The sequence below is a fragment of the Rhinoderma darwinii genome, chromosome 3 (assembly GCF_050947455.1).
Source record: "Rhinoderma darwinii isolate aRhiDar2 chromosome 3, aRhiDar2.hap1, whole genome shotgun sequence".
NCBI lineage: Eukaryota > Metazoa > Chordata > Amphibia > Anura > Rhinodermatidae > Rhinoderma > Rhinoderma darwinii.
The window spans coordinates 192,489,584-192,514,536 of record NC_134689.1 but is presented as its reverse complement, the minus strand read 5'-3'; the positions used below and the strand labels follow the sequence as shown (position 1 = coordinate 192,514,536).

General features: G+C 41.7%; 1 protein-coding gene and 1 long non-coding RNA gene across 6 annotated transcripts in view; one reads left to right on the top strand and one right to left on the bottom strand.

Moving 5' to 3' along the window:
* The window catches only part of LOC142749317 (uncharacterized), a 190,920-nt gene extending 177,346 nt beyond the window's left edge, over window positions 1–13,574 (top strand). The window contains exon 4 of the long non-coding RNA XR_012882403.1: window positions 13,224–13,574. This is a non-coding gene — a long non-coding RNA (uncharacterized LOC142749317). The remainder of the gene's footprint in view (window positions 1–13,223) is intronic.
* PLXNB2 (plexin B2) overlaps window positions 1–24,953 on the bottom strand; it is a 292,432-nt gene that overhangs the window by 75,417 nt on the left and 192,062 nt on the right. For all 5 annotated transcript variants that reach the window (XM_075857182.1, XM_075857181.1, XM_075857183.1 and 2 more), the window contains 8 exons: window positions 22,257–22,451; window positions 15,297–15,419; window positions 14,272–14,372; window positions 10,601–10,727; window positions 9,785–9,938; window positions 9,568–9,685; window positions 9,378–9,480; window positions 7,710–7,811 (listed from right to left, as the gene is read on the bottom strand). In XM_075857182.1, the coding sequence (XP_075713297.1) occupies window positions 7,710–7,811; window positions 9,378–9,480; window positions 9,568–9,685; window positions 9,785–9,938; window positions 10,601–10,727; window positions 14,272–14,372; window positions 15,297–15,419; window positions 22,257–22,451 (1,023 nt within the window). The remainder of the gene's footprint in view (window positions 1–7,709; window positions 7,812–9,377; window positions 9,481–9,567; window positions 9,686–9,784; window positions 9,939–10,600; window positions 10,728–14,271; window positions 14,373–15,296; window positions 15,420–22,256; window positions 22,452–24,953) is intronic.

Genomic DNA, 24,953 nt, shown 5'->3' with positions numbered 1-24,953 from the left:
AGAAATTTCTGCAACAAATCTGCCACATGTAGTTATCGCAATGATGCTCTAATTCAAAAGATGTCTGTCATAATCACAGCTTCCCTTTAACCCTTTAGTGACAAGCCCATATTGGGGCCTTAATGACCAAGTAATTTTTTTCCATTTTTTGAGTGTCGAATTTCAAACGCCAATTTAAACTTACTTTTCAATAAACCTAGCGGTGAGAGTTGTTTTTGGGGAATAATTTATATTTTCTAAATGGCACAATTTTGGGGTACATATAATTTAGTTGTTAACTTTCATTTTTTGGGGTGTAACGGAAGAAAAAAGGAAATTTTACCATACTTTTTGGCATCTTAAATGACGCAGTGTGGTATTAACAACAGCTTTATTCTCTGTGTCGTTACGATTACGGCAATACCAAAATGTATATCGTTTTTTTGTTGTTTTACACTACCTTTGCACAATCAAAACTATTATCTTTTTAATTTATTTTTTTTGTGTCACCATATAGCCATAACTTTCTTTTTTGCAGTAATACTTTTTTTAGTGGTACCATTTTGGGGTACGTACGACTTTCTGATCACCTTTTATTGCATTTTTTTGGTAGGCAGAATGAACAGAAAGCAGAAATTCTGGCATTGTTTTTTATTAGATTTTTTACTACGTTCACCATGTGGGTTAAATAACATAATAGTTTTATAGTTTAGGTCGTTGCGGATGCAGCCATACCAATAATATATAGCTTTTTTAAAATAAAATAAAAAAAAAATTCTCCATAGTAAAGCATTTTTGTAAGTGGAAAAGTTTATAATTTTTTTTCTCCCAAGAAATTTTTTATATATTTATTTATCTATTTTTTCCTTTTTTGTCCCACTGTGGGATTTTACTATGCGATAATTTGATTGCTTTTATAATACACTACAATACTTCTGTATTGCAGTGTATTCTGCCTGACAGTGTAAGGGTATGTTCACACGATTAGTAAAATACGTCTGAAAATACGGAGCTGTTTTCAAGGGAAAACAGCTCCTGATTTTCAGACGTTTTTTGAGCAACTTGCGTTTTTTTACGGCCGTTTTTGGAGCTGTTTTCAATAGAGTGTATGAGAAAACGGCTCCAAAAACGTCCCAAGAAGTGTCCTGCACTTCTTTTGAAGAGCCGTAATTTTACGCGCCGTATTTTGACAGCGACGCGTAAAATGACAGCTCGTCTGCACAGAACATCGTAAGATCGCAATGGGCAGATGTTTGCCGACGTATTGGAGCCGTCTTTTGAGGCGCAATTCGAGGCGTAAAACGCCTCCATTACGTCTGAAAAGAGGTCGTGTGCACATACCCTAAGACTTACAGGTATTCTATAAGACAGTGTCTTCGGCAGGACCTAACAGACATACAGTAAAGGCAGACCTGGGGTGCTGTGTTAGGCCCCGGCAGCCAGAAAAATCATTGGCACCCCGTGATCGCGTCTAGGGGGTGCGGATGGGGTGACAGAGAAAGCTATTGACTGCGGCACCTAAGAGGTTAAAATGGTGGGATTGAAGTTTGTTAGAGCAGGAGCCCGACTGTCTTTAGACAGCCTGACACCTGCTGCAGCCGGCACAGGACATCTATGTTGGGCTTATGCCACAGCGCCGCCTATTAAAGGCGCCGTGGCATAAAAGTACCCTTAATGACTGCCGTTGAAAGGCATATAGGCAGTCATTAAGGGATTAAGTACTTTTGATATAAACCAAATGAGCCAATTCCTATATATCAGAATTAATCCATGAACACATGTCAACTCTTATCCATAATTGCATAAGCATATCTCCAAACCGTTCCGCGAAATTGGACTCAAAATGGAAGGGCTTAACCCCTTAATGACCGGCCTATTTTGGACCTTAATGACCAAGCTATTTTTTACGTTTTTGAATCGTCGCATTCCAAGAGCTATAACCTTCTTATTTTTGCGTCGACATAGCTGTACAAGGTCTTGTTTTTTTGCGGGACAAGTTGCACTTTTTAATAGCACCATTTTTAGGTACATATTATTTATTGATTAACTTTTATTAACTTTTTTTTGGGGGGGGGAATAGAAATAAATCTGAAATTTCACCACTCTTTTTTGCGTCCTAAATCTACGCCGTTTACCGTGTGGTATAAATAACACAATAACTATATTCAGCGGGTTGTTACGATTGCAACGATACCAAATTTGTATCGATTTTGCATGTTTTACTACTTTTACACAGTAAAAACTCTTTTTTTCAAAATTATTTGTTTTTGTGTCTCCATATTTGAAGAGCCGTAACGTTTTTTATTTTTTCGCCGATGCGGTCGTATGAGGGCTTTTTTTTTGCGGGACGACTTGTAGTTTTTATTGGTACCATTTTGGAGTAGATGCGACTTTTTGATCACTTTTTATTACATTTTTTTAAAGTCAGTATTCACAGAAAACAGCAATTTTACCATAGTTTTTATTATTTTTTTTACGGCGTTCACCGTGCGGGTTAAATAATGTAATAGATTTATAGTCGGGGTCGTTACGGACGCGGCGATACCAAATATGTGTAACTTTTTAACTGTATTTTGTTTTGTTTAATAGTAAAGCATTTTGTAAGGGGAAAAGCATGGGTTTGTCATTTTTTTCACTTTTTTTTTAAATTAACTTTATTAAACTTTTTTTTCACTTTTTTACTAGTCCCATTAGGGGACTATAATATGCGATTCTGCGATCGCATTTATAATACACTGCAATACTTTTGTATTGCAGTGTATTACTGCCTGTCCGTTTAACACGGACAGGCATCTGCTAGGTCATGCCTGCGGCATGATCTAGCAGGCATTCACTCCAGGCAGCCTGGGGGCCTTTATTAGACCCCCGGTTGCCATTACAGACACAGACACTCGGCGATCGTATCGCCGGGTGTCGGTGGGAGCTCCCTCCCTCTCTCCAAAACCACTCCGATGCGGTGCTCGCTATTGAGCACCGCATCTGAGGGGTTAAACGTATGAGATCGATACTAATATCGATCTCACACGGCAGAGCAGGGACGCTCCCAGCCCTCAGCTGCCTCTAGCAGCTGAGAGCAGGGAGATCTGACAGTTCCCTGCTCTGTAAACTTATTCCGATGCCGCGACGTAAAAAGTCTATGGCATCGGAATAAGGCCCGTTAGTGACCGACGTAGAAACACGATGGGTCGGTCACTAACGGGTTAAGCAAATTTTAAAGAAATTGCGAGGGTTTTGTTGGCATTCCAAGGGATAAGATTCAAAATGTCCTGTGAGTGGGAGTTCACATGATGGGAGCTATGTCCTAAAGATGTGTACACCCTTTTTTGGTTAGGGACTTAAATTTCTCATGAAACCAATTCAAAGCAATATCATGACATGCTAGCAAAACCCTTGACAGACTGCAATTCACATTGCAGCCACTGGGTGGCCACAGACAAACAGACATAGCATAGCATAGCATAGACATCTTGTGAGAGGATGTCGCAAAATCATGTTTGTCATTTTTTTTTTTTCACAAAGAGGAGATGATGAGATAAGACAAAAAGGTAAGGAAGGACACATGTTGAAATATCCTGGGGAGATATATTCACATACTGTATAAACTACCACGGCTGTGTAAGGTCTACTTTGCTATGAACTATAAAAGGAAGGTGAAAAGATAGGACAGTATGTATTATTGTTAAAAATTTGTTACTTTATTAAATTGTTGTAAAATATTGAAAAAGTCCAATGTTGGTGGAAATATTGTGCAACTAACTCATACTGCACATATCCAGGTGCAAATGCAGATATCCAGGTATAGGTGTAAACAAATGTCAACTTTGGAATTTGCCTATAGGCACTCATGTCACTCATGCTTAATAATAGAGAGACGACTATAATATAGTACAGTTGAGCAAAAATAGTTTTTAAGGGCCAATCTTTGTCCCTGAAGAATGAAGAAATAGGGGTTCTCTGCAATCCCAATAATTCCACCAACATTGGACTTTAATATTTCACAACAATTTAATAAAGTAACAAATGTAATAATAATTGTAATACAAGCACACACTGTCCTATCTTTTCCTCTTCCCTTTATAGTTTATTCCATATTGATGAGGCTGTACACCTTGTGTGATTCTCTGTAAATGTATTACATTTTCAATATTTGAGGGCACTTGCCAACTCTTTCCATAAGAGGTCTGCTATGAGATGCTATGCTGAGCTATATAGTTTACCAAGCGAACGTATTGAAAATGATGAGGAACAGAAAAAAAAAAGGATATTAGAAAGATGTAGAACTTTAAATGTATACACTAAGTAAACTTTATTTACATAAAACCCCTTTAACCCTTAGTGACCGCCCCATAGAGTTTTCAAGGGTGCCACTAATGGGCTTTATTCTGATGCAGTAGCCTTTTTACGGCGCTGCATCGGAATAAATAAATAGAGCAGGGAGCCATTGAATCTCCCTGCTCTCAGCTGCCAGAGGTAGCTGAAGGCTGGGGGCATACCTGCTCTAATGGGTGAGATTGTGATCAGTATCAATCTCACCCGTTTAACCCCTGAGATGCAGCGCTCAACAGAGGTAGCTGAGGGCCGGGGCATACCTGCTCTGATGGGTGAGATCGATATCACTATCGATCTCACCCGTTTAACCCCTCAGATGCAGCGCTCAATAGCGAGCGCCGCATCAGAATGCTTTTGGAGAGAGGAAGGGAGCTCCCTCTCATACCACCAGCACCCGCCGGGTGTCGGTGTCTTCTATGGCAGCCGGGGGGGGGCTAATAAAAGCCCCCAGGTCTGCCTGTAGTGTATGCCTGCTAGGTCATGCCTGAGGCATGGCCTAGCAGATGCCTGTCCGTTTTACACAGACAGGCAGTAATACACTGCAATACAAAAGTATTGCAGTGTATTATAAAATCGATTGGAGGATCACAGTGAAGTCCCCTGGTGGGACTGGTAAAAAAGTAAAAATAAAAAAAAAAAGTGGAAAAAAATAAAAAAAACAATTTTCCCCTTACAAACTGCTTTATTATTAAAAAACAAAATTAAGTAAAAAAGTTACACATATTTGGTATCACAGCATCCGTAACAACCCCGACTATAAAGTTATTACATAATTTAACATCATTACATCATTTAACCCACAAAATTTGATAAAAAGTGATCTACTCCAAAATGGTACCAATAAAAACTACAAGTCGTCCCGCAAAAAAAAAAGACCTCATACAACTGCATCGGCGAAAAAATAAATAAATTAAAAAAAAATAAAAAGTTATGGCTCTTCAAATATGGAGACACAAAAACAAATCATTTTGAAAAAAAAAAAAAAGTGTTTTTACTGTGAAAAAGTAGTAAACCATGCAAAATCTATATAAATTTGGTATCGTTGCAATCGCAACAACCCGCTGAATAAAGTTAGTGTTATTTATACCACACGGTAGACGGCGTAAATTTAGGACGCAAAAAAGTGTAGCGAAATTGCTTTTTTTTCTATTCCCTCCCAAAAACAAGTTAATAAAAGTTAATCAATTCTACGTACCACCAAAATGGTGCTAATAAAAATTACAACTTGTCCCGCAAAAAACAAGACTTTCTACAGCTATGTCGACGCAAAAATAAAAAAGTTATAGCTCTTGGAATGAGACGATGGAAAAACGTAAAAAAATAGCTTGGTCATGAAGGTCTAAAATAGGTCGGTCATTAAAGGGTTAAAAAGGGGAAACTTCAGATGCTGTAAGGTAGCTTTCCAGAAGGTCATATGTCTTAGTAGTCTAGATAATCAGTTAATTGATAGAAAAATGTGATTTTCCCATAATTACAACATTGCTTCAAACCAGTGGCGTAACTACCGCCGTAGCAGCCGTAGTGACTGCTACGGGGCCCGCGGCATGAGGGGGCCCGTGTCGCCCGCCGGCACGGGCCCCCACCATGGCCGGAGGCTCCGCTAGCAGCCGCTATGGCTGCTACAGCGGGACGCCACTGAACACTACGGCAGAGCAGGGAGGTATCTCCCCGCTCTGCCATTAAACAAAAGACATGTATCCCATCTCCACAGGATAGGGGATACATGTGTGATCGCTGGCATTGATAGGGAGAACGGGGGACTGAAAGTCCCCTGAAGTTCTCCATGACTAACCTCGGACTTCCGGGGTCTGTGTCGGCAGCTCCGTAAAAATGAATGGAGCGCCGGTCGCGCTTGCGTGACCAGCGCTCCTTTCATTTTTATTGAGCTGCCGACACAAACGCCGGAAGTCCGAGGTTAGTCATGGGGGGGGGCGCTGTATGGCGTTCCCTGCAGGGGGGGGGGGGGCTGTATGGCGTTCCCTGCAGGGGGGGGCGCTGTATGGCGTTCCCTGCAGGGGCGGGGCGCTGTATGGCGTTCCCTGCAGGGGGGGGCGCTGTATGGCGTTCCCTGCAGGGGGGGGGCGCTGTATGGCGTTCCCTGCAGGGGGGGGGCGCTGTATGGCGTTCCCTGCAGGGGGGGGGCGCTGTATGGCGTTCCCTGCAGGGGGGGGGCGCTGTATGGCGTTCCCTGCAGGGGGGGGGCGCTGTATGGCGTTCCCTGCAGGGGGGGGGGCGCTGTATGGCGTTCCCTGCAGGGGGGGGGGCGCTGTATGGCGTTCCCTGCAGGGGGGGGGCGCTGTATGGCGTTCCCTGCAGGGGGGGGGCGCTGTATGGCGTTCCCTGCAGGGGGGGGCGCTGTATGGCGTTCCCTGCAGGGGGGGGGCGCTGTATGGCGTTCCCTGCAGGGGGGGGGCGCTGTATGGCGTTCCCTGCAGGGGGGGGGCGCTGTATGGCGTTCCCTGCAGGGGGGGGGCGCTGTATGGCGTTCCCTGCAGGGGGGGGCGCTGTATGGCGTTCCCTGCAGGGGGGGGGCGCTGTATAGCGTTCCCTGCAGGGGGGGGGCGCTGTATGGCGTTCCCTGCAGGGGGAGGGGCGCTGTATGGCGTTCCCTGCAGGGGGAGGGGCGCTGTATGGCGTTCCCTGCAGGGGGAGGGGCGCTGTATGGCGTTCCCTGCAGGTGGGGGGGGGCGCTGTATGGCGTTCCCTGCAGGGGGGGGGGCGCTGTATGGCGTTCCCTGCGGGCGGGGAGGGGGCGCTGTATGGCGTTCCCTGCAGGGGGGGGGGGCGCTGTATGGCGTTCCCTGCGGGCGGGGAGGGGGCGCTGTATGGCGTTCCCTGCGGGGGGGGAGGGGGCGCTGTATGGCGTTCCCTGCGGGGGGGGAGGGGGCGCTGTATGGCGTTCCCTGCGGGGGGGGCGCTGTATGGTGTTCCCTGCGGGGGGGCGCTGTATGGCGTTCCCTGCGGGGGGGGGGGGGGGCGCTGTATGGCGTTCCCTGCGGGGGGGGGGGGGGCGCTGTATGGCGTTCCCTGCGGGGGGGGGGCGCTGTATGGCGTTAGCCCCCTCTGTAGATAACGCCACACAGTCCCCCTGTAGATAACGCCATACAGTCTACAGGGGGGGCTGTATGGCGTTATCTACAGGGGTGGCGCTGTATGGCGTTATCTACAGGGGGGACTGTATGGCGTTATCTACAGGGGGGGCTGTAAAAAAGGCACTATCTACAAGGGGGGGGGGGGTTGTGTGACACCCAGGGGAGGGGGGGCCCCAGTCAAAAGTTTGCTATGGGGCCCAGTCTTTCCTAGTTACGCCCCTGCTTCAAACGTCTTGAGCTTTTTTGTGCTTCTGAAACTTCTGTCCAGAGTGAAATAGCAAAACAGAAAACCAGTAAATGGTACATTACCTGGAGTTTTTCAAGATTCTTCCCAAGAAATTCGATAGTACTTTGTAGCTCCATCGGGATGAATGATGGAACTTCTTGGTAGAACTGTGGACAATCTTCTTCCTAAAAAAAAGATAAATGGATAAACAGATATCCTAAAATTAAAACTCAAGTGGAATAGAGAAAGTAGGTTAGACTACATGAAAATAAAAAAACAACGGTTCTATTTCATCAACCAAACAATATGACCTACTGCAATAATGTAACAATAGCCCTGATGTCAAAACATGTGTCTTTTGAAACCTTTACCAAGAATGGCAAAGTGTGATGGGATGTTCACTACGGTTGGCCAGGTCAGTGAACTCAAAAGATGTCTGGGAAATCCTGTTCCCTTTGGGTACCTGCCCTGATTGCCAAAACCTGTTGTCAGACAGGAGGTGTTATCATAGGACATTTAAATTCCATTTGCAGCCAGTTCAGTATTGCTGGACCGCTTCCAGTAATATTATTATGAAGCCGTCCATTAATAATTAAATTTTAAAAAAAGGCATTTTACTTTATATGTGTACCTATAGTTCGAAAATAAATAAAAAATCCCAATTCCTCATTAGGCAGCTGTATGTGTGCAATAGATGCAGAGTTACCAGAAACATTGAGTCCAGCCTACAGATTTCATGTCCTTGTCCTCCCTATCGCTGGCTTTGGAAAGTGTACATTTTTTTCGCCCTGATTGCTGTGTGGGTGGGCTCTTCTTCATGTGGTCTAGGAGCCGTGCTGTGTGTGCTGAGCCAATCAGATATCGTCCCACAGCAACCTCCCCCCCCCCCCCCCCGATCCCATTACGTGCTGCAACTACATACCTCTCCTCTTCCCTTGTTATTTAATTCTTCACTTGATGGATTTTTTTGGGGAGACTGAACATTTTTTGAGGCTGAAAAGGGGGAACTACAGGCTACTAAAAGGTAGTACTGCCATATCCTTTATCATCAAACTTTTTGGACACCTTCTCAAGGCCCAGTGGCGTGCACTGGATGCAGTGCGGTTTTTAAAAATAAATATATACAGTGTATACACTTTTTTCCTTATTAGGATAGTTACGCTTAAACCTTGAACGTTAGAAGTAAGGCTTTGAATAAAGCAGGCAAGATGGCCAATAAATCATATGTATAAACATGCAAATAGGCAGTCCTAAGAAGTCAGTGAGGAACAGATAAACATCCTGAAGTGTCAAAGATGAATCTAGGGCTTTATGCACACAACAAATTATTCCTGAAGAAAAACTCATACGTGGAATTGACTGAGAATCTGCAACAGAAATACGAGACTGATCCTTGGATATTTGCTGAGGTTTTGCAGTAAAACCAGCTGCGTTTCTGCACCTAGATTAGCCCCATTCAATGGGAATAATCTGCGTGTGGCTACATATTGCTGTTTGCAGGGCGGAATCTGCTGCAAAGACAGTGTCAAGAAGTGACATTACACTTTTTTTTTTTAAATCAGCAATGTGCGGTTTCCCATAAAAGACAATGGGAGGCTTTTTACAAGCGTTTTGCTTGTTTGTTAAATGACATTATGTTCATTACATTGGAAACCACTATAACAAGGTTTCCAGATTTCACTTTGTTTTGGTTAGAATGTGAACGAAATGTATAGATTTTTACAATTTATTGTTAAAAATGATTATCTTACCCTGCTGATTGTAAGAGGTTCATTACTTGGAGACACGTCAACACATTTATGATTCTCTATGTTCCATCGACATTCCCACTGGGTGGTTACACATGAAATGCATCTGGAAATCAAGACATAATGTACATTACCTATGTGGTACAGTGAAGGCAAAGCATACTCCAAGCTAGATTATAATAAAATTACTTACGGTAAGTTTTCCGAACGATTCATTGACTCTTCACAGTTGTAGAACGGATAGGTATAATCAGCAAAGAACACAGATCCTTCATTATCAAAGTAGAGTTTAATAACGACATTCACATAATCTGTATCAAAATAGAGATTTTACAGAGAAATGTTATTTTTTTCAAGTACAAAGTTGTTTTTGTTTTTTTTAGATTTTCATTATTTGCATTTTTACTTACCTTGGCCATTCACAGCAGCAGGAATAGTATCAGGGTGAGGACAAGAAATAGATCCATCATCTCCCAGTATGGCTCTTTGAATCTTTTCACCAAAGTTGCAGGTCAGCTGGTCATCTTTATGCAAGGTTATTGGTGGTGAAACACTTAACAAAACCTGTAGAAGCAAAAAGAATTAGTCTTTGATGAACCAAAAAGACTGTAGTGGTTATACATTCGTAAAGAAACCCCCTCAAATAATAAACATTCACTCTGACTTGCAAGAAAAAAAAAAAAAGGTTAATGAAAAGGAAAAAAAAATTAAATGCTTATTGGAAATACCCAAGCTTTTTCCCCCCATTTCTTTATTAATAAAAAGCAACCATCAAACGTTCTTCTCAAGCCTAGTAGAATAGAAAATGTAGGAAATATATGATTCATATACGTACAGAGCACAAGTGTAAGCAGTAGTCAGTATTTATAAAAAGTATGTGATAAATTAATTTCATCTAATGGACATTATCCTATGCATTAAGAGAAAAATATGACGAAGGACAGCAGCCCAGGTACTCCTCCCACCGCCAAAAACATACTGATAGCTTTCTAGCTTTCATTAGATAGTGAGGCACATTGGGAAGAATCTCAGTAAGTGACGCGGAATATGTTATGCTATATAAGCAAGTAAAATAAAAAACATTTCTATGCTAAAAATTCCTCTTTCCAGAGTAGCTTTTATTAGAGAAAACCAAAGTTATCTGTTCTGTTGTTAAACAAGGAGCTTCTCCCCCACAAACAGAACTATGCCAGTATCATACAGGTGAATGTGCGTTAACTACTTACATTACTAAGATGTTTAACACTCATATTACTTGGCTGTGCACTTTCAATCTTCAAGCAGACCCCATCAGGACTCCATAACCAGTGATTAAGTTCACTGGATCGAGCACAGTCTTCTTTTAAGGAGCATCTAAAAACAATAGAGTGATAGTGTAAGAAAGCTGATGAGTGTTTGGTACAGGATTGTAGTCATTAAATACATTTAAAGGAGAAAACCGACATCTAAATGTTTTTTTCTGTAACACAATGTTTTACCAGAGAAACGCAACTCAATATTTATTGCCCAGATTCTGCAGTTTTTAGAAATATCACACACGTGATCCGTGTGTGCTAATGGACTGAAACACCGACTTCAGAAGCAAAGGAGCGCATAGTGGATTTTGGGGCCTCCTTTGTATTAAAATATATTTTAGGCACCATGTCATGTTTGAAGAGTTCTTGTGGGGCCAAAACAGTGGAAACACCCCCCAAAAGTCACCATTTGGCAGACTACATCCCTGAAGGAATATATCTAGTGAGCATTTTGACGCCACAGGTTTTTTGCTGAACTCCGTGGAATTAGATAGTGTAAATGAAAATCTAACTTTTTTTCCAATAAAACGTAGACATTATAGATTTTCACAAGACATAAAGAAGAAAAAACACCAACATTTGAAAAGCAATTTCTCCTGATTACAGCAATACCCCATATGTGGTAAATAAAACCACGGCTGTATGGACACACAGCAAAGCTCAAAAGGGAAGGAGCGTCGTTTGGCTTGTGGAGCTCAAGATTGCTGGATTGGTTTTCGGGTGCCATGTCGCATCTGCAAAGCCCCTGAGGGACCAAAACTGTGGAAACCCCCCAAAAGTGACCCCATTTGGGAAACTAGAGTCCTAAAAGAATTTATTCAAGGGTATAGTGAGGATTTTGATCCGACAGGTTTTTTGCTGAATTTAGTGGAATTCGGCCGTGAAAACGTCTATTGTTTTTTATGGTTTGTTTTTTTTTACGGCATTCACCGTGCACTATAAATGACAATTTTATTTATTCTACGGGTCGATGCGATTACGGCGATACCATATCCATACAGTTTTTTTTTAAAGTTTTACAGTGTTTGCACAATAAGATCACGGTTTTAAAAAAATTATTGTTTATGTATTGCCATATTCGAAGTGCCATAACTTTATTTTTCCATCAAAATATCTGTGTGACGGCTTGTTTTTTTGTGGAATAAACTTTAGTACATGCAACATTTTCATCCTTATTTATTACCTTTTTGGGGGGCTGAAGTGACAAACAGCGAATCAACATTTATCACCACAGGATACATAAGTGTCTGATTGATGGGCACCACACCACTGGGACCCCCACTAATCACTAGAACTGTCCTCCTGTACCCCCTTCACTGCAAGACTGCAGTGAAAACCTTGAATGGAGTGGCGGAAGATTATGCCACGTGTTGCTCCAAAGTCTATGGGAATGACGGCGACAGCAGAGTACAGCACTCTATCTCAGTCAGTCGGATAGACATTGAATGTAGTGAGCCATGGGCCATGTAAAAGAGTGCCTATCAACGAGACAGCTCGTTGATTGGTGCTCGTTTGCTCCTTTCACAAGGAGCTTAAATGGGGACAAGCACTCCATACTATGATCGCTTGTCCCTATACATTTCTATCATGTCGGTAGCATGTCTCTCTGTTTAAACAGCGGGATGTGCGGTAGACAACATTTTTGAATGCATAAACAATACAATCAGCCGATGAACGATCGTTTACACAGGGCAACAATCGGGAACGAGCGTTCTGTGAATGCTCGTTTGCCCGATCATTGGCCCATATAAAGGGTCCTTAAGGCATTAAGCCACTACAGAGATAAAATGACAATGCAGAGCATACCTAGATCTGATTGTTAAATCCAAAAAGTCCTGCCATTCAAGATATTGTAAAATGGACTGCCTAATGTAAGGGCTTATTCAGACGAACGAGTGCAAACGTAAACGTACCTTTGAGGGATAGGGTGAGCGGTCCCTTAAGAACGTTCTTAAGGGACCGCTCACATTATCCGTTCAAGATACATTATACCTCTTACAGTCGGGCTATCTTTTCTCATTGATCTTACACTTCCTGCCCTTATGTATGTCCCCCCCCCTCCCCCACTCCAATTTTTTCACTTATGTGATTTACAATAAGGCTACGTTTATCAATAGAAATGTTTGATCTTCAGATTCTCCTTAGGTTGGCTAATAAAGGGGACACCCAACCTATATTCTTCAGGGTTATAAATTTCATCCCTGGGTACTTTTACATTTTATTAATACTCACTAAAAGTTTTGTTTTAGTTTAGTGTTATACCAGCTCTCCCTCCCCCCTGCTTCCCATACTACTTGCATGATTCTATGCTGATGTACACCAGGTATAACAGCGTCAATAATTTAGTACTACCATTATTACCCCCCAGTTATGCCTCTTAGGCGTTATGAATGAGGTTGTCCAGGACTATTATGAAAACACATTTTTCCGCTTCCTTCTGTGCTAGAAAGGTTATGATTATGGCTTGGAAAGTCACAATGTGTCTGAGTTTTGTACACGAAGTGCAACTGGTAAATAAATATGTACTTATGTATCAAAAATTCTATCTCAACAGAAAATGCCCTGACAAATTTGGAAAGATCTGGTCCAGGTGGTTGGAAACCTCAGAAATCGCGGTCTAAATTTGTACTTACATTGTTAGCAGGGTTAGGAACAGTTTGGGATAATTGGAGCACCTGGATGAATGTAGGGTGAAGGTACGTTTCCTTATGGTTAGGCAATGAATGTTGGCATCTTAGTCCTCCTGTTTATCGGAGACTTCTATACAAGAATGTGATATTCTTCAATATGCAATTTACCTACTAAAGTACTAAAGACTATCATTGTAATATAAGTATTGATGCCTTGTCTATTGCCATTAAGTTATGGATTGTATATTTTTTTTTGTACTAATAAAAATTAAAAATAAAGCCCATTTCTGGTGGGCTGCAGTGTTCTGCTTGCACAATTTTGGTCTCATCTGACCATACCTTTTCCTACTCACCATTACTGAGTATCTTACATGCTTTTTGGCAAACTGTAACCAAGAGGACATGACTTTTTCATCAACAGTAGCTCTTTGTACCCTCTCAATGCTGCTACGAGTGAAGCAACCAGGCAAGAGTTGAATCCATAATCGCCCTCATCTCAGCCAGGAGAGGTTGTAAATCCTTCAAACTTCTTTTCAGTCTATTGGTGCCTTCCTTGCATATTTCTGAGGAAACCTTACTTCACGCCGATAACAGCAGCATCATATATTTTTTCAATTTTTAAAAGACTTACTTGACTGCACTCCAAATTTCCTGCAATAATTCCGACTAGTGCTATTCAGTAACGTTTTCAGAGCACTTTAGAGTTGTCTTTTGCATTTTTCCCAAGAAACTGAATCATCAGTAGTTGGACCTCAACCTGTTCTATTTTGAGTTGAAGATAGGCCAGAAAACTATTAAATTCACTATTCAGCATCTCCCTCTATAAACTTTATCATTGTCCATGTAGAATGTTTAGGGTTCAGTGGCTGCTATGGTTTATAGTATAGTGATAATAGCGACAATCACTGCCATCAATTAAACCAAATCGCTAAATTTATACAACTATATAGTTTGTGAGACATCTTCACTTACTTTCCATCTATCACACACCACCCACAATAAGGATCCTTTGCCTGAGTACACTCATTGCAGTTCAAATATCCGGCACAGTCCTGAACAGGAACACGATGCACCTATACATAAAAAAAGGTTGTTAAAAAAGGAAATGCTTATCACGAAGGTTAAGTATACAATGCAATACAGAAAAAGACAATGCTACCATCATGATTATATGGAATGAATAACTCACAAATCCGTAAAATATCCATAAACATTTAAAAAAATCCCTATTACACAAATACAAAGGCAAATTTAGATTATGTTATTATGAATCCTGAAATACTATTAAAAACCACTTTAAAGTAATTTGCAGTGTTTTTAGCATTAAAATACTTTTTCTTTTAATAATTATTTGCTTCCCTGTGTCCCCCTTGGTGCTGCTGCTCATCTATGCTGCTGGGGGAGTGTCTGAGCAGAATAAGTCTACTTCCCCCTCTGGCCGTAGAAGTGTACCGCAAAAGCTAGGACATGTCCTATCTTGCTTTTTACGGTCAGTGCTCCCATACTTTGTATTGGAGCACAGGCCGAGAATGCGGACGGCTGTCCGCGGCCGGTCGTGCCGGCAAGTGTGGCCCGTTATTACGGGCACGGCCATGTGCATGGGGCCTAACTGCTGTGATTCATAGTTACATAGTTGAGAAGGTTGAAAAAAAAAAAAAAAAAAAAAAAGACACAGGTCCATCAAGTCCAACCTATAATCCTACCGTGCTGATCTAGAGGAAGGCAAAGCCCCAATGGGGTTGATGCCAATTGCCTCATTAGGGGAAAAATTCCTCCGACTCCAAATATGGAAATCAGAATAAATCCCTGGATCAACATCCCATCTCCAGAATCTAGTACTCAATTCCTGTGCAAGCCACATTAAAGAAAAGTATACATTTTCAGGGTATGCTCTGCTGATTGGGTGAAACGATTAAATTTTGCATTTTTATCATAAATTTTGCAGGATATTGTTTTGCGGCCTGTGTATGCAAGTGTAAAAGTAAGAATATACCAACCTTCTTCTTAGTCATGACATAGAGGTGTTGTTTGGCATAATCAAAAACCATTCCATTCTTGACAGTACTTTTGGTATCAAACGGCATAAATCTGTACTCTCTTGACTGCTTACCTAGAAAAGCCTACAATAACCGTCAACAATTAGGTTTCTTTTTTTTTAAATTCAGTAGCAAAACAAAGAAAAAAACAACGGAAATAAAATTATCAAAGTTTAATCTGTAGTCCAAATAATTGTGTCAGACAGTATGCTAGTGTCTTTTCACTTCGATTACTACAGGCGCACTCCAAATTAATAACTTGTTTGTGACCAATCTGATATTCTAGTGTTTTAGGCACAAATAGAAGGCTGTGAGCTTGAATACTGCCAACACAGTTCTATGTTTAGTACTTGGCACACTGAGGGACTGTGCAGAATGAGGGATGAAAGGAATATCTACATAATTATTGTTTTCACTTTCTCCCTCAGGGACCTCAGCGAAATGTAACTTGAATAAAGATAAACAACATTGCACAGCATTTTAACTGTAGGCCTTTAACGCCTCATGCGCACGACTGTGTGCGCCGTCCGAGTCCCGTCAGTGATCCGAGGAAAGATAGGACACGTTCTATCCTTCCTCGGATCAGAGATTCGGACCATTTCTCACGGACCCGATTCACCCGCTAAAGTGAATGGATGCCACTCGGATGCCGTCAAAAACAGCCCAAGTGGCACAACGGTCGTGTGCATGAGGCGTAAAGGCTATGTACGCATTTGATGGCTTTTTTTTTTTAATAATAATAAATAGATTAGTTCATGTGATTTGTGTAACTTACTAATTAGTTTTTATAAAAAACGTGTTTGACTTTTTGGAGATACAGCCGATTTGTATTCTCTATACAGAACAGCTGTATCGTTCGCTTTACACTGAATCAGTCAGTCCTGCAGACCTGACTGATTCAGTGTCGGTGGGTCCAGCGTGTCAGACATGCAGGATCCATCTGTAATCGATCACATCTAACTTATGAATTTAGATGCAATAGATTACAGGTGAGAATAATGTAGTTACAGCTGCTCTGTATAGAGAACACAGAACAGCTGTATCGCCAAAAGGACTAATCTATATTAAAAAAAAAAACTCAAGAAGGTGTCTATAGCCTTTAAAGTATTTAATTTTAGATGCTATACACTGAAACGATTGATCCAGACACAAAAGAATATGATTGTTGGAAGAATCTAAATTTATTTAAACAGCAGTTTGGCTACAGAGACCAATGGTGAATCAGGAGAAGAAGTGACGGTTATAAAAAAAAAAAAAGAAAAAAGTTGTTGAAATCTTATTGAATTTGCTAAGTAATTGAAAGGTTTCCGTGCAAAATGCTTTGTAAGAAACTTAAAGGAATTTGAGCGGAACACGGGATCAAAAAGGTAAAAGGAGTCCTTCACCAAGAACGATAAATGTAGCCAAACCTGCTTTGGCCATCAATCTAACCGTTTCTGGAACGCTTCCAGCACCAGCTCATACTAACTGGGTCTATGATATGGGATCAACAGGACAAAAAGGACTAAACCAGGAAATAGTGGTCCTGACAGCAATTTGCAGCCTCTGGCTATGAAAAGAATGTGTTCCATTGTGATATGACAATACTAAATCTTTTGGGAAAAATCTAGCAAGCGGATCACAGAAAAGGCATAATTGTGTATTCAGGTGAGGAATATCGAACGCCTGTGTCATAGTCTATAGCTTTGTATAGTAGAAAACGTGTAGTAAATATATTTAAAAGGGACCCTTCCTTCCAAATTATTGTTTTAATCAAGTATTAACCCCTTAGTGACCACCAAGATGCCTTTTCACGGCGGTCACTAAGGGGTCTTGGGCTAGGCCATCGCCTTTTCACGGCGGTCCAATCTAAGTCCTGCATGGGTTTCCCGTGCAGGCTGAAGCCTGGGCTTGGCTGTCTGATGACAGCCGGGCTCTTGCTCAGACGAACGCACGCACGCACGCACACACGTATACTATGTATACCAAAGCATTATAGCAGCGATCTACAGATAATAAAATAAGTAATAAATGTGAAATAAAAATTAATAAAAGTTACAGTACAAAAAATGTAATAAAACCATTTTTTCCCCATAAAAAGTGGATAGTAAAAATGTAAAAAAATAAATAAAACTACACATAAATAATATTGCCGCGATCGTAATGACCCAAACAATAAAGTTAATATGTACTTTAAACCACAACCGTAAAAGAAAAAAAAAACGCAAAAAACAATGGCGAAATTGCTATTTTTTTTCCCATTGCCCCCACAAAAATTTTAATAATAAACGTTAATCAATAAGTCCCATGTACCACAAAACAGTACCAATCAAAACTACATCTCGTCCCGCAAAAAACAAACCCTCATATCACTACATTGACGGAAGAATAAAAAAATTACGGCTCTTTGAAAGAGACGATGCAAAAATAAATAATTTTAGTTCAAATGAGTTTTTATGGTATCGCTGTAATCGTACCAACCCATAGAATAAAGGTAATGTGTTATTTATGCCGCACAGTGAATGGCGTGAATTTTAAACGCATACAACAATGGCGGAATTTCAGGGTTTTTTTTCTATTCACCCCCAAAAAAAAAGTTAATAAAAATGTATAGAAAAATATCTACCCCAAAATGGTGGCATTAAAAAGTACAACTAAATACCGCAAAAAACAAGTCCTCCTACAGCTATGTCGATGGAAGAGTAAGAAAGTTATAGCTCTTTGAATGAGACTATAGAAAAACTAAAAAATAAATAAATAAATAGCTTGGTCATTAGGGCCTAAAATAGGCTGGTCACTAGGGGGTTAACAAGTAATATGCACACTAATATATATATATAAACACATACATATATACATACACACACACACACACACACACACACACACACACACACACCGTACATATATATATATATATATATATATACACAAATTTTAAAGTGGGTGGTTCATTTGCTTGATACAAAAACGATTTACCATAAACACTTTCGTGTAAACAAGTTCCTGTGTTTCATCTTGAACTTCCCCTCTGTGTGCACGGTTTGGTTGATCAGCAGGGGGTTAGGAGTGTTAAAGAGGCTCTGTCACCACATTATAAGTTCCCTATCTTCTACATATTGTGATCAGCGATGTAATGTCGATTACAGCAGTGTTTTTTAAAAAAACGTTCATTTTGACGGAGTTATGACCTATTTTAGCTTTATGCTAATGACTTTCTTAATGCCCAACTGGGCGTGTTTTACTTTTCACCAAGAGGGCGTTGTGGAGAGAAGTGTATGACGCTGACGAATCAGTGACCAATCAGCGTCATACACTTCTCTCCATTAATTTACACAGCATATAGTGATCTTACTAGATTACTATGTGCAGCCACATACACACACACTAACTTTACTGAAGTGTCCTAAGAGTTAATAGACATCACTACCAACCAGTATGTGATGTCTATTCAGAATCCTGACACTTCGCTAACGTTTGTGTGTGATTTACAGCACATCGAGATCACGCTGGGCTGTCATTTACAGCGTAATCTCGCGAGATTACGCTTGCTGTGCCGTAAATGACACACAAACGTCACCGAAGTGTCAGGATTCTGAATAGACATCACGTCCTGGCTGGAGGTAATGTATATTCACTGTCAGGACACTTCAGTAACGTTAGTGTGTATGTGGCTGCACATAGTGATCTAGTAAGATCACTATATGCTGTGTAAATGAATGGGGAGAAGTGTATGACACTGATTGGTCACCGATTGGTCAGCGTCATACACTTCTCTCTCTCCAACGCCCACTTGGTCAAAATAGTAAAACACGCCCAGTTATGCATTAAGAAACTCATTAGCATAAATCTAAAATAGGTCGTAACCTAAAAAAAACAAAACACTGCTGTAATCTACATTAGAGCGCCGATCACATTATGTAGAAGATAGGCCACTTATGTGGTGACAGAGCCTCTTTAACCTAATTAGTGCACCCCACTTTCCCCAGGTGCTGACTAACTTGTTTTCTAACATTTAGAAGCCCTCAGCTCTGTCCGTTGTACTAGTGGTGCTAAAAGAAGCACAGGAGCCGCATATAATGCAGCTCCTACATTTTGGAATGCCACCTATCGCACTGCTGGTGAAGATGGTCAGCGTATGTGTATGGCGGTGGGGTGCTGCAGGGTGAAGAGGCAGAAACTATCCAGCTCTCAGCCATATGGCTCAGGAATTCCGAGTGGCCTGCACAAACCCATTGTTGCATGGAGAAGCTCGGAGGCACTAGGAACAGGCCTGGTGGAAACAGCCGTGTGAACAGCCTGGCTTGTGGGAATACCCTATCACCTGTGTCAGGGCATAGCACACACAGAAATCCTTCTCCAGCAGGGGGCCACAACAGTAAACCCACTGGATCAGTGTGCTACTACCCACCCGTACTTCATAATGATAGTACTAGGACTGCCCAGGGCAGGAGGCACTTGTTGCCAGGATAAGCACAACATGCGGGTGCTGGAGGTATACTGGTTTAGACTCTGTGTAGAAGACCTGCCAAGGGGTCGGGCGGGTCTTAAAGGCCATGTACACCATTTACATCCTTTTTTTTTAATGAAAATATCTATCAGTGTCTTTGGTTCTAACTGATTTTTATTCAAAATTATTTTTACTTTGGAGATACATCTGCTTTGTATTCTGTATACGGAGCAGCTGTATCTTGCAGACCTGAATCCGTGAGGTCCACGGGACTGACTGGTTCAGTGTCAGTGGGTCATAAGATCCCCCTATTATTGATCACATCTAAGTTAGAGGTCATTGAACCCGTCGGTCACTCTGACCTGACGGATACAGGTTTCAGCGCTAGATACAGCTGATCTGTATACAGGATACAAAGCAGCTTTAAAAATATTTTTAAAGTATTTAGAAAGTTGAACCAAACACACTGATAGACATTTTTATTAAAAAACAATTACAAAAGGTGTACATAGCCATTAATGCAGGCATTTGGTTGCAGTAAGTGTGCCAAAGCCCAGCCCCCGCCCCCCCCCCCCCCCAGCCCAGTAGCTTCAAGTTCTCATCTGTTCCTAGTAAATGCTGCATCAAACAGAGAACAGCCAGATACCGTGAACAGTGGTGAGAAGGGCTCAGAGCTTGTGGGATCTCTCCAGGCTCTGGTATTACAGTTGTATCATTGGTAATTATTGCTATGTATTTCATCACCTTGAGTTCACGTCACAAATGCGTTTAACAAAAATCGCTGCAAAAAATGCAGATTGACCGTGACGTGAGCACCCAGCCTTACTGCTCTGCATTTTATATCCTTGACCACAGTTGTCACTAGAAGAAACGATCAATTAACACGATATAGGAAACATCAATACAAGGCTTTTATTACTTTCCTCATTTTTTCACATTAGTTTTTATTTTGTATGTCCCACAGCCTCATACTTAATTGCCTGTATCTGTCCACATGGGATGGAAAGGATTTGGATTATAGTGCTAGGCAAGTGGATGAGATTTTACAAATCTCATCCACATGCTGCAGACTTTTCCTATATGGAAAATTACATGTGTTGCAGGTTTTAAGAGCACGCAAATTTCTGTTGTGGATTTTCACCACGGATTTTACTCCTTTTAATGTAGCAGGGGTGAAATCTGCGGTGAATCCACATCTAAAATCTGCATGCAATACATGCAGATTTTGCTGCGCATTAGACACTGCGATTGAGGCGAAATCCGCTGTGACTTTTTCCGGTACTTGTGCAGGAAATAATGCGAAAGTGTTAGGATATGTTCACACGAGGTCATTACGTCCGTAATTGACGGACGTATTTCGGCCGCAAGTACCAGACCGAACACACTGCAGGGAGCCGGGCTCCTAGCATCATAGTTATGTACGATGCTAGGAGTCCCTGCCTCGCTGCCGGACATCTGTCCCGTACTGTAATCATGTTTTCAGTACGAGACAGTTGTCCGGCAGGGACTCCTAGCGTCGTACATAAGTATGATGCTAGGAGCCCGGCTCCCAGCACTGTGTTCGGTCCGGTACTTGCGGCCGAAATACGTCCGTCAATTACGGACGTAATGACCTCGTGTGAACATACCCTTACACTTAGGCCTTATTTACACGAACGAGTTAAAAGTCCGTGTGTCAACGGACTGTGAGAAGGGTTCGTAAGAAAATAGGACGTCCTATTTTTTCACGCATCCCTCCATAGGCTCTAATCTATGGGGGATGCGTGACATTGCGTCCTTCAGCGCTGAGCACGGATGCACCTGGGACGTGAAAAACAGCAGTTTGTTCATGTTCGAGATGCGCAACGCTCGTGTGAATCAGGCCTTACATAGAGGGGTTGTAATATCTCAGATCTGACCAATAATCTTTAGCCTATATGTATGTGAAAGGAATAAGTATCTATCATTTATGGGAAAAATACCTGCAAATGTAATGGAAATGGTCATTACCATGAAACAATGTGTGTTTATTCATGTGATACACATCACAGTGCATTGCACATCTAGGGCTGTTACACAAGCCACGAACTGGACACACCTTGTGAACAGGATTCCTGTCCTGGAATGTGAGAGAGTGGATGAATTTAGACCATTTAGCAACCCAGTTTATTATGCAGCCTTTCTAAAGTCTTTGGAGGAGGTGAGAAGATGGCATCATTGGGTAGAATTTTTGAACATACCCTATCCACCAAAGGAAAAATAGGACTCCGGCTAGAAATAATAATACATATGATAATCTTCTGTTTGGTCTGGTGGTTGAGTTGCTCAGTGATGATATGTTCTGAGACTGCCACAAAATACACATTTCTGTTTTTTTTTATGGTCCCCAGATAACCGCTTTGAGTAAATAAACAAATACCCCTTTTTGCCGGAAGTGTCCCTTTAACACAAGATTAAAACAATAAAAATTACATATAAACTTAAAGATCATAAAAGATTAAAACTATACTTACTTTCACCAGTTTTCCTTCAGCTGTACCAAGGAATGCAATAGTGTGGTCATTTTCTACGCATACTGCTACAGAGGTATAGGGGTTATTTTCACGCACAAGAACAGCTTTAGCCACTACACCATTCCTACTCTGCAATGGGTAAGGCAAATGTTCTGATCCACATGGATACCTGATAGTCTCATTTGCAATTGGAGACTGTAAAGTCAGAAAATAAGACAAGTCAAACACCCCAGCTAAACAACGTTAGGTCTGACACTTATGAATGCTGCTCACACTGTCAATCACTATAAACATATATTTTTCTCATTTTGAATGTGAACGAATAGAGATGTGAGGTAGTAGGGGTTGGGGGAATGGTTAGGGGGTATAATATACAACTTTAAGATGGGATATCTCACGGATTAGATAACAGATGGACTACATATTTTTCCGATCCACATATTTTTGTTTATCAGTTTGTTACTTTATTTTGGTTTTGTATTAGAAGTATTTATTGATAAGTTGTGTAGCTAAACTAAAATCAATAGCAGAATGTGGAAACAAGGTAACCCGAATATATTAGGATTAAGATAGAGGCCTGAATGCCTCTAATACGATCAGGATATGTTATAACTGGTATTATCCTGGTGGTAGATATTACCATTACAGATTTACTACTCATGATAAACAAGAATTTTCCAATACAAAAGTTGATTTATGTAATTCTATTGTATTTGGAGAAACCTTTGTACGGTCTGATATTTGATGTATAGTATAGTTATAGGTTTCTTTTTAGATTAAAAAAATTAAATAAATATAAAGAAAAAAATCTGGTTTACGATCAGATTAAGGGGGTTGTCTGGGATTTAAAGGGGTTGTCCAGGAATAAATGTTATTTATATTTTAACTTAATGTGACATACATAATTAACTTTCTAATATAATGTTTGTTTATATGTGGCAGCGTTATTTTGTTCTCATGACCGCACCCAGAGTAAAACTTTTCACTTCCTCTGAAGTTGCGTGTCTTTGCTCAGCAAGCACTTCCAGCTTGCAGAGGAACAACGCGTCATCAAGTAGGTTTACAGGCAGTGGACTGGGCCTATGTTTCATGAGCTCTTCAGAGCTCCGCCTCTGGTCTCACTGCCTGTAATTGTAGTGGATGACGCGCCGTGCCTTAGCTCAGCCGAAACTGCTGGCTGAGCAAAGACACAGAACGTCGTCTCTCATTGTACAAGCCCCCTCCTCCTTCTACTCCAGTGGTTCTCAACCGGGGTGCCGTGAGAAACCTCCAAGGGGTGTCGCGACACCCCTCAACCACTGCCACGGCCGTGCTTTCTCTCCTCCTCTTCACAGCGAAGTGCATGTGAGGAGGAGGGGTATTCCGTTCGTTCAGGCACTTCCTTCTACAGGAAGGGGGGGGTGCTATCTACAAGGGGGCTGCTGCATGGCACTACCTACAAGGGGGCTGCTGCATGGCACTACCTACAAGGGGGCTGCTGCATGGCACTACCTACAAGGGGGCTGCTGCATGGCACTACCTACAAGGGGGCTGCTGCATGGCACTACCTACAAGGGGGCTGCTGCATGGCACTACCTACAAGGGGGCTGCTGCATGGCACTACCTACAAGGGGGCTGCTGCATGGCACTACCTACAAGGGGGCTGCTGCATGGCACTACCTACAAGGGGGCTGCTGCATGGCACTACCTACAAGGGGGCTGCTGCATGGCACTACCTACAAGGGGGCTGCTGCATGGCACTACCTACAAGGGGGCTGCTGCATGGCACTACCTACAAGGGGGCTGCTGCATGGCACTACCTACAAGGGGGCTGGCTGCATGGCACTACCTACAAGGGGGCTGCTGCATGGCACTACCTACAAGGGGGCTGCTGCATGGCACTACCTACAAGGGGGCTGCTGCATGGTTAGTAGGGGGTTTTAGGGAAGGCGAACCCAGGCTGGGGGACACTTTAGAAAATATTTTTTTCCTGGCCAACCCCTTTAACTTTTTTTTCCTTTATAAGAGCAGAAATGTTAAGAAGAAACAAATAATTACTCACCTGTTTAATCCCCTGCCTATCTGGTGGCCCCCGCCGCTCTGTTTACTTGTCCTGCAGCGAGGACGTGACATTCATGCACATGACTATTGCCAGCATAACAGCGGAGGATATTGATAGGCTGCAGCAGGCCCATGCATGAATTACATTCCGTCGCTGAAAGGAAGTCAACAAAGACCGTCTGGGACCGTTGGAACAGCGGATCTGGAGTGGTGGGTGGTTTTACCCGGTATTTTTGTTTTTTTAAATTTTATCTTCCTGCTAGGACTAAAAAACGTATTCCCAGACAACCCCTTTAATGCCTATGCAATACTTTATTATATGAGACGTCAATTTTTTAATGAGGTTAAATAAGTGACTGCAACTCAAACAAAAGTTTAGATTGCTAAACCTAAAAGATGGCTAGCTGTAATTATCCTATACAATTATAAAGACTATAAGGAACAATTAGCTGCTAAAATCAGAGTTTTTATGTACTATAGGAACAAAATGTTTAAAAACCATATACACCTTTGCAAACATTTTTCTATTGGTCAAATGTACCGCAACTTTGAAATTAGAAGATCATGCTACAGCTTGTTTTTAGACTTTAACTATGGAAACAAATAAGACCTTAGAACCCAATACAGTAAAATATTTTCACTTTAGACAGAAAGCTG